At 41.8% G+C, this 16542-nt stretch overlaps 1 protein-coding gene across 1 annotated transcript in view; it reads left to right on the top strand.

The window, feature by feature from the left end:
* Window positions 1-4849: 4849 nt before the first annotated feature.
* LRIG3 (leucine rich repeats and immunoglobulin like domains 3) overlaps window positions 4850-16542 on the top strand; it is a 43513-nt gene continuing 31820 nt past the window's right edge. The window contains exons 1-3 of the mRNA XM_076331911.1: window positions 4850-5100; window positions 12512-12583; window positions 12843-12917. Coding sequence (XP_076188026.1) covers window positions 4907-5100; window positions 12512-12583; window positions 12843-12917 — 341 coding nt within the window. The 5' untranslated portion in view covers window positions 4850-4906. The remainder of the gene's footprint in view (window positions 5101-12511; window positions 12584-12842; window positions 12918-16542) is intronic.

The following is a 16542-nucleotide window of genomic DNA, read 5'->3' as shown; positions in this document are numbered from 1 at the left end:
ATGCAGGACATGACTTGAAGACATTAACAATCGTCACTAATGTGGATTGCCTTAGGATGTTTAAGTTTATTTGTAATGGAGGCAAACACTCAGTGTTTGGATGAATTCTGTAAAAGCTGAACATTTTCTGCCCTAGGCAAAGTTTTCAGAAAGAGTTCATATGGTTTTTCTGGTTGTAACCAGAGCATTCAAATTATGCATAATTTGGTTTTCATGGTTTCAGTGTTGGATCACATAAAGTCAAGTATAATTACTACCAAAAATAAATTTCTGTATGCACCTTGGGATATTCACCATGGACTTACGACACACGAGTAGGAGATTCACAATTACTAGGAAATTATTTAAGGCCATTTTATTGTTTTCCTCAAATGCAAGTGAAATTGCAACGGTTAATCACAGGAATTGAAATAAATCATCATGAAGTCTTAGTGTTATTATAAACTTAAAGTAATATCAATTGCTATACCCAATGGGCAGAAGAAAAGGAGGGTGAGAAACCTTTGCATTTAGAGTCATTTCCATGAAAAATATTCCATGATATTGGATGAGATTCCTGTTGACACACACAAAGGGAAGAAGTGAAAAGAGCCTTCTGCATCCAATAGGGAGCTTTTGTGGGACTTTAGTAACTTCCCGACAGGTGCCTGAGGCAAAACCTTCTATTGCTTATTGCAAGCTATTTCGTGTATGCAAGCAGTCTCCACAAATGTGTCCTGCTCCACTTTTGTTTTTTAAGCAGGATGGGTCTCACTGGTTCACCTCTCTCCAGTTGTGGCTTTAGAAACAGTTTTGTTAGCGGTTTTTTTTTTTTTAAACGGATTAAATTGGGGAACCTGTATTAGGGAGTGATAATCTTGAGAGGATAAACTCTTCATTTCCTTCTCCCAGATAGTCCTAAACGTCTTCTTTGACTAGAAAGAAAATGGAACTAGGAAGGTTTAGGAATAAATAGACAAGACATTAATTCTGCCAGTACTCCTACAGGGCCATTTACTGATAGGAAAGTGGAGAGATGGGCCACTGATTTGTATCTCACTCTATCAGAACTGAGATGTGTCAGAGCATAAGCAATGTTGTTCTGCTTTGCTTCTGCTTTTTGCTGCTGAACTACCTAAATCACTTTATTTACCCAGGAAAAGCAGAAAATCCGAAACGAATACTAGACACAGATTTGGATTACCTGGTGATCCAGGAGTACATGGGGAGACTCTTAATTCCCAGGGTGGCCTTAATGGACATAATTATTTAGCAGATGTAACTGTTCACTCCTCTTGACCTTCTGACATAAATCCTGCAGATTTAACTATACATAACTACATACACCTATATGTAATCGTCTCTTGTAGTGGCTTGAGACTCCTTTGAAAACTGACTAAAAAACCTGAATTTAATCAAACTGTTACAAGTTACTAATGTTATAAAAAATGTTCTAAATTTAACTCAGAACAGAAAATATGGTATCTTAATTTGGTTTTGCTTAATTTAGCAATAGGTAAATTACTTTTAGTAATCTGCTAAAACCAGCCTGATTTGAGGTTGACCTTTTCTGGAGGTAGGTTACTTGAAAGCAGTGCCTGATTTCAATGTGTTAATGATATGTAAAAAAATCATACTTAGACAGCTTCTGGGTGTGTCTTTTGCCTGAAGTGAGCGCATATTTTAAACAACATAAGTTTGGACTTGAATCTGTAAACCCATGTTTATCTGATTTAAAATAATCAGGGACTGAAAAAGACACCATTAGAGTCAACCCGTAACATCCCAAAGAAGGGTCTACAGTTCACTATGCAACCTCCTTTCCGCCACTCCCAACTCACCCAGACTACTACGCTCGGTAGTCTGGTGGAGGAAACTGATCTTGTAAACCAGAGAGCTTGAGGGTCTAGTTTTACAAGAACTTTTCTCTGCAGCTGTGCTTCCCCCTCCTCAACATCATCCCTTCAGGCTGACCTATATTCAGGCTGCCATGGAAAGGGCCTGTCTTTGCGCAACCACCATGAATAAGCCCTCTTCCTTGTGTAGCTACATAGAAAACTGGAGAAGGGAATTATTCCAACTCAGAACTAAAGGGGGTGTGTGTTATTATTTTTGATGGGGTTTCAGTCAAATCAGTCCCTTAATCCTGTTGAATATGTATGATGCCAAACAAGGGTCAGCAGAAATCCCTTGCTACATGTGGAGGTAACAGGGTAGAGGAACGTGAGACCTCTCATTTTGATATAAGCTTACTTAGGGCAGATATAGTCCAGCCAGACCTGTGAAGGAGACATTTGTATTTGCTTACGTACAATCATGGTGCGCTCTCAGCCTAAAACTAATGATGAAAAGACCCCTGGGACTGGGGGCTGCCAGCTCTTGCAGCATTCGCATCAGGTGCAGAATTGGTCCCTGAGAGTTCTGAAGAAAGCAAATCTCCCTGTGGGAAGACCTTCTGTCATGGGCTCTGAAGCATTTTAGAATTCATAGTATCTTCAGTTTATTGAGTATCCTGAGAAAAGAAGCTGCAACAACAAATGGATTAATTTTCTGAATTGATTTACCTTGCTTAATTTAAAACAGCTTCATATATTAGCACTAAATATGCATTAGGTTTTTCTAAGGGGACAGTATTCCATGACTGCGTGAGTGGTTTTCAAACATACAAAACAGAAGTTCTTGCCCTTTTCAACTTTTTCATCTTTTTTTTTTCTGCTTTTCTCAGATTCCCTCTTGTTCCATAGTTCACACATGCACCATGTGTATTATTGACTGCTATGATAAAATAAGTTCAAAATGCTTTGTTTCTACTCTTTCATTCTCTTGGATGTTAAAACTGACAGCTCAATGACTGTTGCCACTTACCAGTGAATCACTGCCCTTGCCGACACTCAAGATAAGACAAGCTCACTTTTCCCAAATAAGAGGCCCTTTGCTGTGCACTCTGGGAACTGTAGTACAAGGCTTAGTTACGTTAAATCCATTTTAATTTTAGTAAGGTGCTCAATAATTCTCTGGAGCAACATAAACATGAAGGTCTTCGTCTTGAATTTTTGATTACTTTGCAAAAGTAGTAAGTACTAAATATGAATACAACACGTTAAAGTGTCTCTATCTTAGTATAATGGTGTGAAACAACTGGACAGCCAGAACAAATGCTGGTACTTTTGAAACAGAAGGCAGCTTTCCCACTGACTTCAGTGGGAACAGGCACAGGCTAATGATGGATAGTTTTGAAAATCTGAATTTGGCACTGTCCTACTGGATATTTAGAGCAGCTCAGTGTTTCACAGGCTTTGTTAATCTAATGTCAACTTAACGTTTTTGAAAGGAAAAAGGCGTCTGCAAAGAAAGTGAACGACTACGACACACCAATGCTGCCCAGATAGTTTTCATTTACAACAAATAAATGAGAGTAACTTGTAAATATATACTAATTAATTTTTATCCTGTATTTTGTTTGTTTGCTTGCTTGCTCTTACGTGTAGGAAAAAAGTGTGTTCCTGCAGTGTTTGTTTTCCTGCAGTAATTTCCTTAAGGAACACCAGTGGTCAATGGAGCACAAGCTGACAAAACACCACACAGCTCTGCACACCCTATGCACCTGGAACAGTCATGCTGACAGTGGCACGTGACTGTGTAGTTACTCAGGACTTGCCTGCTTGGCTTGCAAATTCAGGATTCCTGATCTAAAATAAAACGTAGTTTCGTTTCTTTAATTTAACCTGCGTCCTGAGATACACACGGGAACGATAAAAACAGGAACAAAGTTTCAGCCTTACAAATCTTAATATCGGACCTGTCAGGCTTTTGAGGCTCCAGGTCCCCAGCGTCTAAGCTGCCTACAATCTTTGAGGTGAAACGCATAGATATAAAGGTGGGAGAGAAAGCACAACGTCCGTGAGCAGTCTGACGTCTGCTGCTGCCGAGTAGGGGTGTGTGAAGCCTAAGATAATTGAATCCATCGCAGGGTCCGGGCTTACATATGGAACTTGAACAATAGGTTTTTACTTAAATTACATAGATTACCTCAGAGATGTGGAATCTGTACGCCCTGCCCACTTCCCTGAACCTCTGGAGCTGGGATCCTGTGGGGAACATAATGGGCTTAATTACGGTGTCTGGACTAGCCGCGCAGGACCCGGAAGGCAGGAGTTAACCTCACCTCACCTTTTACATGCCAGTGACCCCAGGCTTGGCTGGGAACCTGTTGGAGCCTCTGGAGCAGCTTCTGGATTGCCCCGACTTGTGCTAACCAGCGCAACGGCGAAGGGAAATCCCGCACGGGCAGGGCCTGGGCACCCTTGCCATCACGCCTGGGCCCGCTGGTGGTGGGCGACGCTCAGGGCACTCGGGGCCCGCTGCCCGCTCACGCCCGCTCCCGGAGAGGCCGGGGAAGGCAGTGAGGGCCCGCACGTGCTGCGAGGCTGGCCGGCCGCTGACCCCCGGGGCGGGCAGCGGGCCCGGGGTGCCGCCGCCGCGGCCGGGCCGCGGCGGCGGCACCCCGGGCCCGCTGCCCGCCGTCCTACCCCCCCCCCCCCCCCCGAGCCCCGCGGGCGCAGGCCGGCCACCCCCGGCCGCGGCGGGGCGGGCGGGGGTTGCGGCTGTCACATGGCAGGGGGAGGGGGCTGCGGCGGGGCGGGCCGCGCTCGGGGCTCCCCCGGCCACGCGGAGGCGGGCTGAGGCGGCGGAAAGTTTGCGGAGTGGCTGGCGGCGGGCGGCGCTGCGGGCCCCCCTCCCGCTTTCTCCCTTTACTTTTTTTCTACACACACACCCCCCTCCTCGCCGCCTTCCCCCCTTGGCGGCGGCTGCGGGGCATGAGCGGGAGCCGCCACCCGCGCTGAGAGGCGGGAGGTCGCGCCGCGCCCGGCTCTGTCAGTGAGGGAGCGCCAGGGACAGGAGCGCGGGCAGCGGCTCCGAGCCCGCCATGCCCCGCCGGCCCCGCGCGGCGCACGCCGCCCTCCTGGCGCTTCTGCTGCTGCTGCTGCCGCCGCTGCTGGGGGGCCGCGCCGCCGCCGCCCGCTGCCCCGCGCCCTGCCGCTGCGCCGGGCACCTCGTCGCCTGCAGCCGCCTGGAGCTGAGCCGGCTGCCCGAGCGGCTGCCGCGGGGGGCGGTGCAGCTGTGAGTATCGGGGCGGTGGGCACCGCGGGGGGCTGGGGGTGCCGGCCCGCGCCCGTCCGCCATCTTCTGCCCCGGGGGGCCGGGGTGCCCGCGGGGGCCGCGGTCCCGTCCGCGGGCGGGTTTTGGGGAGGGAAGCGCGGGTTTCGTGGCGATAGCGAAGCGGGAGGTGCCGGCAGCGCGGTGCGCGGGGCAGGCGTGGGGCGGGAGGGGGCAGCGCCTGGGGCCGGCGGCCGAGCTGTCAGCGGCGGGGGCGGCGGCGGCGGCCGCAGCCGCAGCGGGACAGCGTCCCTCGGGCGGGCTGCGGCCCCGGGAGGGGGCGGCGATAAGCGCCCGGGGTGAAATCGGGCCCGGGAGCGCTGCTCAGTGTTTTGAGAGGGGGAGGAAAAAAGTTCTGATGACTTTCTTGGAAAACGTGCAATGACCATCAAGTTAATATTGATTATTTCCCAGATCGGGAAAACTGGTCTCAGTTTTATTTGTGCAGTTCTTCATCTTTATTCCCCGATAGTTTTGGGTTTGATGATTTTATGAACACCGGAGCTTGCCCCGCTCGGTCCGGTGGCACGGCTTCACTGAATCTGCAGTAAGGCGAACCGAAGTGCCATCTGTAGAAAATTTACTTTCAGTGACAAACTTTCATGCACAAAGCATAAATTTATGGGAGCTTTCGAAAAGCCTGAAAATAGCTGAGGGACTTTTCACATTTGTTTTTAATCTCTTGTCACTCAAAGATCTTCTATATTAGTCGTATTAATTTTCTATTACATTTCCAAAGCAGATTGAGATAAGGACTTTAAAGTAAACAGGAAGACTTTCAATTAGTTGTGGCTAATTCTGTTCAATTGCCTCGTCTGGAGGTCATGCTGCTTTACTCATGAAATGTGGATGGCTGTATTGACACCATATGGAACTGAACATAGGAATGGCTCTGGGAGATGAATATTTCCAGGAGTGGTATAGGAAAGTGTGAGGAGAAAGAAACTTTTTTTTTTCTTTTGGCTTATGTGATTGAAGCATACGAATCAAATACCAGATCTGCTTTACATTCAACAACTGGCTTTGCTTTCTATTAAATTTCATCCCTCCCGTTCTTTTGAACTATTTCAATACGCTAACATAAGTTTTCTGACAAAACCTAAGGCTTTTTTGATGCTAAGCTAAGCTTCATAGCTTAGTTTCTTAGCTTAGATTCCTTTAGTGCTGTTAAGTTAAAATTCAGGTGTGACAGCATGCTAAACAAAAAACAAGCAGAAAAAAAATCACAGAACTTTCATTTTTAGAGTTGCTTTAAAAAGCATTTTGCATTAGCAGTAATCCAAATTTGTCTTTTCCACTTAATGTTACTGAGAGACAATAAAACACATTGCAGGGCTTTTTTGTTAGCACAAGGGAGGTTTTTCTAATTAGAATTCCCTTGGTAGTGTAAATTGTCCTTATGTAAGTTCACATTCCTTTAAAAGTGTGAGAAAATAAGTTCCACTTGTATAAATAAGCTTTGGTCTGTTGTAAGAAACCCTGCTGTGATTACTCATTGGACAGCTGTGTCACTCGCTCTTAAACTCACAGGAGTACATCTTTGTAGGTGTCACCAAACCATGTGGTCTGGCCGCTTTTGTGTAAATATTTCTTTTGTTTGTGTCAAATGCCTTAGAAGTGCCCTGCTCTTTCTTCCTTCCCCTCTTAATAAGAGAGCAAGGAAGAGTGCATCGTTGTTACCTCCAGCTACTCCAGTACTTGGAGCTGGGATTGCGCAATTTAAGATTATAATGCGTTTCAGTTTTACATAAGCAAAAAAGTTTTGAATAGCCTGAATTATTGTTGCAACAAACTGTGCATTTACAAATTGTAAAAGACTGTTTATGAATTTTATTGGTATACGTTTACTGTGTTTTCCATCGAAGTCCGTAGCGGGTATAGCCAAAGGCTAGTAGTTTAATTGCAGGCTTTCCAACCCTCTTTGGAAAACAACAACTATTACACCATGTTCTCAACATACGCGAGCGAGATCTCCCAAGCAGGAGAGGGAAAGCTCTTGTGCCTGAGAAGGTCTAGGCCCGTGTTAGGCTTTACACCTTCCTCTGCCCATCTGTCTACTCGCCCAGATGGAGAGCGGGTCGGATGAAGTTGGTTTTCTGAAGTGCTGTTTGACTCTTTCATTCCTTTTGTGTTCAAATCCCCCGGTGAAATAAAATGAGTGTCTAATGTGGGAAGGTTGCGTGACCTCAGAGTGGACAAGGAGGGAAATAAGAAAATGAGCCTGAATACTGAGTTGCGTCCCCTTCTTTTTGGTGGCAAGTGTGAGGCTACTGCTTTGTACGGAAAAGGTTTCATGAATTGGGGTGAATAGGGTAGAATTGCCAGCTTTACCGTGATTTTAGCCCAAGATGCCATCTTCTGTGACGCTGCCTTCACGGAAGGTAACAGTCTGCCGAGAACTGATAAACATTTGTAATGGTTTTGTGTACAAATAGTTCTGAAGTTAGATTTCAATTTACTTCCAGCATGCGTGTCCTGAGATTGCAAGAATGTGGCTTTGTTAGAGCTGGTGTAGCAGAGCTGGAGGCGGAGGGAGGGAGGGAGGAAGAGTGTTGAGCGTTGGCCGGTGTCCTCCATGTGTGCAAACTCCCGGTGGCACTGCCGTACCCCTCACCAGGTTCACCGAGGAATGCGAAAACTGCCAGTGGGGCAGGAGGGAAAGTCTGAAAGATGGTTTTCACTTGTGTTTGTATTACATCTTTAGTATTTACATTTTATAAATCCTCTAGTTCTCTACCAGAATTGCCAGAAAAAAGGGACGTATGGTTTTCACAGCTGTTTTTCAATATTTTCCAGACTAAAACTTGAACATAGCAAGCTGATTTATGAGTCACTTTGGATCAGTGTCTTAAAACAGCTACAGCCTGGCTTTTTGTTTTTCAGCTCTCCTGATTTCTGCTGAATTAGCAGCTCTATAGGCCCCAGTGGGACTGATTAAGAAGCTGTTGCTGGATTTGCATTTTAAAATTTGACTTGGGGCTCAGGTTTCCGAGTTCTCTAAGGAAGAAGATGATAATTGTGACTAAGTGTTGTAAATTAAGTTAGAGTCTAAAAGTTATATTTATAAAATGTGTGAAGAAACACTCACCCTCTGCCTTTATGCATTAAGCCTTCCTTTCAAGTTTTTATCACACAAACATTGATGTTCAGAGTTATGTTTCAGTTTTCTAATGCAGAGACTTGTGAGTTACGAAAGATGGTCATACAAACGTAATGGAATATAGAAAATAGTTTCTTTCATAAAACAGGTTCTTGAAGGGCCTCAAAAACTATGGCATGCTTTTTCAAGTGGAGGCAATTCTACTTAAATGCTCAATCACTTTTATTAGAAATCTGAGGTGAAGAACAGGTATATATACTTTTTATTGTTATAAAGAATTTCTTAATAGAAATCTGGTTTCTGAAGTTTCTGAGTGCATTCACTGTTATATCTTTCATGGCTTTTGAAATTCTAGTAGCAAAAGTAATCACAGAGGAGACTTTCTCCCCACTTGTAGTGTGGTTTTAACAGAAAAGGAAAATTCAGACATGGAAAATGCATAGTAATAATCTTAGTGTTTTAACGTTGTCAGTTCCATTTCTGTGGAGGAAAAATACTGATTCGTTTTCAAACCTTTTCTTCAAACCTTTAAGATATGTTGAGAAATGCATTGGACTGAAATGTACTTGCAGCTTTGCGACAGGGATGATAGATTTTTGTATTTAAAAAATGCCTCAGATCCAGTGCTTATAAATTTCAGAAACTTCTATAGGCTTAAGCTTCACTTAGAATATTTGTAAAAGACAAATATTTTAACTCTTGGTTCACTTCCAACCACTCTGATTTAACTTAAAAATGTAACTTGCAAGGCTGTTTTTGGTGAAGTTTCTCATGCCAGTAGCACTGAAATAGTGTTTAATAAAATATTTATAATTAATATTTTATCCAACAATTGGTAGACAAGCATGTATACAGCTGTGTGAAACAGGCGATTCAGTATTGTCTGTGGGGTTTTTTTGTGGTTGGTTAGCTTAGGGTATTTTGCAACTTGTGTTTGACAACCTGCTGTAAGTAAACCAGAAATGAGGATTTTGTATGTATGTATTTTTTTAAAGTAGGTGCTACATGGAAAATCTGAGGGTATATTTAGTGTTAAAAAACAAACACAAAAAAAATAGTTTGAAACCTAGTGTAAGTTGTTACGCTCATGGTTGCCTTGATAGACTCCAGATGGATGTGAGCTTGAGCTATGAGTGAAAGTGTCTGGCTCCAGTGTGGTGATCATGCACAGCAGTGGTTGTAATTGCAGGATTTTTATAGTTTAAGGACTCTGCCAGATTTTTTTTTTTTTTTAACATGTTATAACTCCAGCAGAACAAATCTACTCACGTCTGTTACTGTCTGGTAGGTCCTTTAGGCAAACGTTTTAAGTAAACCTTTTGCAGGGTTTTTAGATGAAATGAAGAAATGCAGGTTTTTAGCACTAATGTTGAAAGCTCTTTGTTGAAATAATTACTGATTCCTAAGTCTTGTCTGAAGCATGAAGAATAGTAACATATTAGTCGCTAACAGCCATAACTTCACTGAATTTTGGCTGTTTATTTGCATAGTTCTTAGAATCCCTGCAGACTAAAGCCAAATATTGAATTAAGTTTAAGGGTAAAAATTGTCTCTACTCTGTCTGCTTTAAAGGACCAAGTTAGATTCCCATCTAGGTCTTTGTAACAGCATACTTTTTCAGTCTTTACATTTAAGAATGCAGTATGAGAATTTCAAATCTATGCAGCTAATGTCTTCAGGTGTTAAACAAAGGGATTTTTCTTCAGTCTATGGCCAGATGAATGTTTGCACTAGATTTTTAAGCAGTGAATGATGCAGTCCTCTAACTCAAGTGTGGTTAACCTCATTTACAGGAGAACTCAAAATCATAATGATGAAACTAACATTTGTGGGTTTTTGAAAATGTTAACACTGTATTGGTTTTCCATCTTTAAGAGGAAAATCTGTAGGGGTTTAGACACCTGGAAAAAGGCGCAGATATGTATTAGGCGCTTGAGTCCAGAGCTGAGTCTCAGAAAACATACCCTCCGTGGCTATCTGAAGGTGGTGGAGGGTGTTCCCCTTCTCTAGGTAGCTCCCCCCAGACCTCACCCCCCTTTTTTTGTGCTGGAAAATGCCTTTTGCACCTGTGGGTCTGCCCTGTGCACGCTCCTGCACAGCCGCGGCTTGGGAAACGTGGCGCATATCTCCTCCCTGCCCGTGGCCGTGAGCCAGGTGCCGGTGCGACAGCTCCTCAGCCCTCTGGGCCTGATACAGTTGGCTGGCTCGGAGCACACCTCGTAACCGAGTACTGATGGTACCCCTCATAATACTCATACGTGCCTGGGATTATTTTTAATGTTTGATTTTTTTAAAATTTTTTTTTTTTTTTTTTTTTTTTTAAATCTCTGACTCCGTGGGAGGACAAAAGGGACGATGGAATTGTCCTGGCAACATTAAACAAGTGCTGCGTAAAGCACCAAACAGTTGGGGGAGTCTAAAACATGGTTTTACTGTCCACATGTGCTGTTGAAGAAGCCTAGGTGCCTGGCTGGGTTGCAAGTGTTACGCCTGTGTCCAAGGATCTGCAACGGTGGGTGCAGAGAAACCGGAGTTCTCTGGATCTGCAGTTGTTCAGGGCTTAGTCACAGAGCAGAACACCTAGCACAGGCCCTGAACCTGGCCTGATTGAAGCCGGTTCTGGTCTGTGTGCAGCAAGGATATGCTGATCATCAGGTTTCTTCACTTCCAGAACTGTAGATGGAGAGTAGACATGTCCATGGCAGTCAGGCCTGTGTTTGGCATGCTCAGTATGGGTGACTGTACTGAGTCATCCAGAAAAAGTAAGGAATCCCGGAGTTTCCTCATAGATTCAACTTGAAATACACTTTGTGCCCGCATGGCTTGATGAGGACCCCAGGCGTGTTGGATGACTGTTCAGTGCTTAATTAGCATGGGGAAAAGTGTCATGAAGTGTGAGAAGTTTCTTTGCCTTTACCTGATGCTACCGCAGCTCACTGCTGAAGCGTGCTGATGCAATTCTTTATGCGTCTGCGTTGCAAACTCTCACTGGACTGAGTTTAAGAACTCTTTAAAAAAAGTGCCGTTTTTCTTTGCTGGCTTGGATAAACTCCGTGTTATAACGTCCAGCGAGCGCTTCGTGGGTGGCTGAATCGGTGTAGGTGAGGTAGTGACAGGCGGTAGCATGGGACCAGGGAAGGTGCATGTTGTGGTGGATGAGTGACTAAGAAGGGGGAGGTCTTCAACAGGGTTAGCCATGATTACAAGATCAGTTGTGAATCTGTGCCACTTGTGCAGATCTTTATAGACGTGCGAGTTTGAGTTTCTGTAATTAGCTTCTCTGCCTTCTATTATGTGGTCATTCTTTTATTTCTGTGATGTTTTCAGTACTTCTGAGGCTACAGCAAAAGTTTCTTAGGACTCTATTTTATGGTGTTGTCAAATGTTCCAGAGGACATATGGTAAAGATGCATGGTGTCTGTTGACAGTGGTCAAGAAACATGACCACCATGTTGACAGTGGTCAAGAAAATGTGTTGCATTCTTAGTACCCTGGCTTGTTTTGTAGCAAACGCTGCAAAGACGTTAACAAGATTTCTTATAAACTACATCAATATATATTTGGGATCTTCAGTACAGAGTGGCACATGCTAAGTGCTTGAGCTACTTCTTCAAGTGCGATTAAGTGCAGTATTAATGTGACTAGTATATAGACATCTTAAAACTCAGAATAGAATTAGGCCTTCCTGTGTCTGTTGTCTTCTGATACTGCTTGTTTAAGATCCCCATTAATTTTGGTTATGTAGGAATGGAGTCCTGAATTGTGTGAAAGCATGAAAATAGAATTGATATATATGGACAGTCCTCATTGTGTACTTAGGGTCTGTGTGTTGCTTTAGAGAAGTAAGAAGAGTAAATGATACAAATATTATGATTGATGCAAGGAATGAGACTGCCATGAGTCTTGGTTTATGAATTTTAAACCTCTTTGCTTTAGCCAGATCTTTTGTTGTGAAGGGATGGGGAAGAGGGGTTGGTGGTGGTGTATATGAGTCAACGTCTTAAGATGTTTTTCATGGGTCACACCCCAATGAACAGTTCTAAATTCTTCAGAGGTATAGGAAATTCTTTGACACTGCTGGCAGCAGTCAAGGTATTTACACTTATTTATACCTTGTATACTCAAATGGGTTTCTATTCTAATTTTACTAATATAAAAAAACCACTTTTTATGTACTTGGAAACAAATGGTAGTATATTTTGGATTGAAATTATATTGCTTTACCCAATATTTCATGGCAAAACTGACAGGCTGTTTATTTTTGTAACCTCATAGGGACTTAAGTCACAACAAATTATCTTCAATCAAGACCAGTCTCTTGGATCACCTTCATAGTCTTCGGGAAGTGTAAGTTAATTTGTCTTAATTTAAAAAAAAACAACCAAAAAAAAAACCCAATCAGTGTTTGTGTATGCTAATTGTATAGCTGTTTCTCTAGGGATAATTGGTTGAACAACAAAGATGTTTGCTGTTCTGATATTTTACATTAAATGAAACTGGAATTATTTTTTAATTTTGGGGTGACGCTGTTCATCAATTTAGCAAATCTAATGTACGTACTTCTGATTAACATCAAAGCTGAGTCTCCCTTTTCTAATATTAATAGGAAGTTGAACAACAATGCACTGGAGATCATTCCAGATCTGGGGCCAGTCTCTGCAAATATAACTCTTCTGTCTTTGTAAGTAGATCTTACTCTTGTCCCTAGTTAGTGGAACTAACACTACAGGGTTTGTGGAAATATGTGCATTACAGAGATTAAAGTGAAATAATTGGAAATAGAGCAACTTGTGGTTAGGAAGTTGATTATGTCATATTATTTAGCAGGTCGTTTAAAATGTGTATAATTGAGCTTAATCCTTGTAGTTTTTATGCTTCCCTCAGATACAAAGACTGCATTAGAATTAATTTATGTTGTGGTAGTGCCCAGAAGCCTCAGCCCTGTTGTGCTAGGCACTGTACAAACATTAGTAAATGTTATACAAACTTGTACAATGCAGACTTTAAAACAAGAGTTATACTCTATCATTATGCATCTTGGCTGAAATCCCACTTGCGTTAAATCATGGCAGAATTCCATTAATTTCAGTGGGCAACATGGGGAAATCCCCTCAAGATGCAGTTTCAGGACAAGTATCTAGGTTAGAAGGTTATTTGCCAATATTTTTGAGCCCATTTTAATGTGTGGCATAATTTTTTTATGGCTGCAGTTAATACATATAATTGTGACACAAGATTATGTCTGTGTTCATTGTTTTGTTTGAAAGAAATTAGTAGGTTACTTGATGTGGCACCTGTAATATGGGTATAAAGTTCTAAAAGGCAAACAGGGCCCATAACCAAAACAGTTGATTTTAAAGGAAATTTTATTCCTGAGGATTTCACTTGAAATCAGTTTCATTTTTTTACCTGTTATCTAATTTCTCTAAAATATTCAAGGAACTGCTAACAAAAATAGTTACTATCATACTATTAATTGGAAAAAAGAAAAGACGCGTTTTTCATGTGTGGGATTTGGGTTTTATCAATGGGAATCTAAAGTGTCTAAAGCTGGTAATATGTAGCCCTCTGGCCAAATTCTGTCCTTGAATACAAATTGCAAGTTACCTTTCTTGAAGAAGCCTGAAGGGCTAAAACAATACAGTAAACTTTGGAAAGCTGTTCAGTTAATTAAATTGATCACTATTCAATTGCTTACATCTGGTGATTTATAGGGGTTTGTTTTTACTCTGGGCCCAGGTCAGCTAAGTCAGCTGGTGCAGCCGCTATGTCTGGACTGCTCTGTTTGAATAAGAACTAAGTGACATTTGATACTGATGTGGTTTCTTACAGATCAGAATCAGAAAAGAATGAAAGAAAAAGCAGATGGTGTCTGACAAATAACTGTTGAATTTAAGCAAATCTTCTATTTTGCGTTAGTGTTGATGTTATTTTTACACTGGCATAGCATTCTGTAGTTTAAGCATCTAATTGATCTAAAGAATATATTTCTTCTTTTTTGTTTTTGTTTTTTAACCTTGCTGAGGTTCTTTTTATCAGAAGGTTGGAAATGTTGACATAATAAAGTGGTTTATATCCTCCTACCATACTTCTGATGAATATAAAGTTGAGAATTTGTCTTAGCATCTCCTCTAGTCCTTCTCATGGAAACGTAACTAGTTTAGATGAACCTAAAATCATCCTTCTGCAGCTGTGCAAAGATTTTTGTATTCCTTTGGGAGAATACATGAAAATCAGTCACTGCTGGATTGGTTGTTCCATATCCTTAGGTCACTAGCTTGGTTCATTTACTCAGGTGGTCAAACATGAAAAAACCTTTGTTAGATCGGCGCTCTGCACTATATATACTGACACTTAAAGGAAAAAAAAAAAGTATTTCTAAAAGCTGTTATCATACTACCAGTGCAGTTAAAGTTGGTCTGGTTGGGTGCTAGGTTGTTCTTGTTCTAATTTCCATTACTTCTGTGTGGTGTCAGGAGATTACTGAATATGTGTGCTCCAGCTGAGATTTAATACCTACTCTATGACCACAGCAGAGATTCCTTGAGATTAATATGGTAGAAATAATTCCTTAAGTAATTTAAAGGTTTTATGTTAACTCATGAATGTCAGTGTATAATAGTTAAGGCAATTGTTTGTTCTGTATCAAAACAGATGTACATAGAACATAAAATTAGAAAGTGGTATTACATTGTTCAAAAAATAAAGCATCTTGTTTCTTTTGCAAAGGTTTCTCTTTAAAACATCTTACAGGTTGGAAGTTATTTATGTAAAGATGTTAAATCTCATTTTACAGAAAAGAATATAAATAAAAAGGAATAAACATACAGCAGTTGTCTGGCACAAAAATTGTATGTAATATAGTGATATCATAGATGGACAAATATTAAATGTAATGATATATTTTTTCTGGAAGTGAAAAAATGTTCACTTATTTTTTCTGTGTTGGATGTTATTTGGAGGGGTTGAATTAAACTGAGTTAATACGATAGCTAAGTCATGCAAGGAGAACACATATGGAACAATTAGAATATAATTTTTAGAACCACTCTTCAAAGAAAAACTGTACTTGAAACATCTGATGACTTTCTTCAGGATTTTAAACTTTTATATGAAAGAAGCTTGTCGAGCCTTTCCAAAACAAACCACTGTTTCCTTGTTGAGTCTTCGTTCTGACTTTCAAATAATAGCAGAAAAGAGGGTGCTAGTCTTCTGAAACTTGATTTGATTACATTTCTTAAGAGATGCATATATGTTGGTTCATTACTGTCAGTTGAAAAGCCAGTTGTTTTTTCCAAGGAGTCTTCAAGCAGTGGTGTGGAAGTGGTGCCCTCCTTTCTTGCCAAAATCTTCATTGCTGAAGAAACTCTCTTCTTGCAAGAATTTTTTTTCATTTTTTAGTACTTGTCACTCAGCTGTGAAGGCTTAGAATTTTACCTGTTCTGCAAGAATTTCCTTGCCCTGCAAAGGAAATTACACTGTTGGTACGTCTACAGTGAATAATAGTGCAGGTATCTCCATACAGTACTGTATGTCTAAATCCTTCGAGCAGTATAAACAAGCATGGGTGGATTATCATGTTAGTGTAGTTTCCATTTCTGGAGCTACCTATTTTCTAGTTATCTAATTGATATTTATCTAGCTTAGATATTTACATACTGTTGAATTATGCAGGGTAAACATACCCAGAGCAGTAGATGTTCCCAGTCTCATGGTCACTGTTTGTCTGTAACATGAAACAACGATGCCAACGTTTTGTTTTTATGGATGCCAGTTGAGAGTTGAACATCATGGGAGAGAAAAGTGTCAGGCAGGCACACGCGCCCCCCCCCCGCACTCTAGAAAGACCGTATGTCTGTGTGAAGGAGTATACAAGCACATGCAGGCACACTCTCATTACGTGGCTGGAGATGCATGATTTTATTCATGTGATGAGTACATTTCTTGTCACATGGCAAAGGACAGCTGCTCAGCCTCCTGGGAATCTGGAAACTGCTGTGAACTAAATGGGTGGTACTTTGGGCTAAATCTGTTCAGGAGGCCCTTAGTTTGTGAAGCTGTGATGGCTTGCCTGATACTAACAGGTATAATATGTTCCGGACAGAGCAAAAAGTAAGGTTAATCTTCCCTACCCTAAATTCTTGAAAGTTTGACATCATGAGTATGAGTTACTAACTGTAGATCCTCTTAAGAATGAGTGGAGAAGAAAAGGCTCTCTCTGAAGTGATTTGTCCTCCCTAAGATAGTTCAGATGACTTTCCTACTGAAGACCATCTAGATACCTATTTTAAACTAACTTTTAGATG

This window comes from Aptenodytes patagonicus, chromosome 1, assembly GCF_965638725.1.
Source record: "Aptenodytes patagonicus chromosome 1, bAptPat1.pri.cur, whole genome shotgun sequence".
Taxonomy (NCBI): Eukaryota; Metazoa; Chordata; class Aves; order Sphenisciformes; family Spheniscidae; genus Aptenodytes; species Aptenodytes patagonicus.
This window is presented reverse-complemented; position numbering and strand designations above follow the sequence as displayed.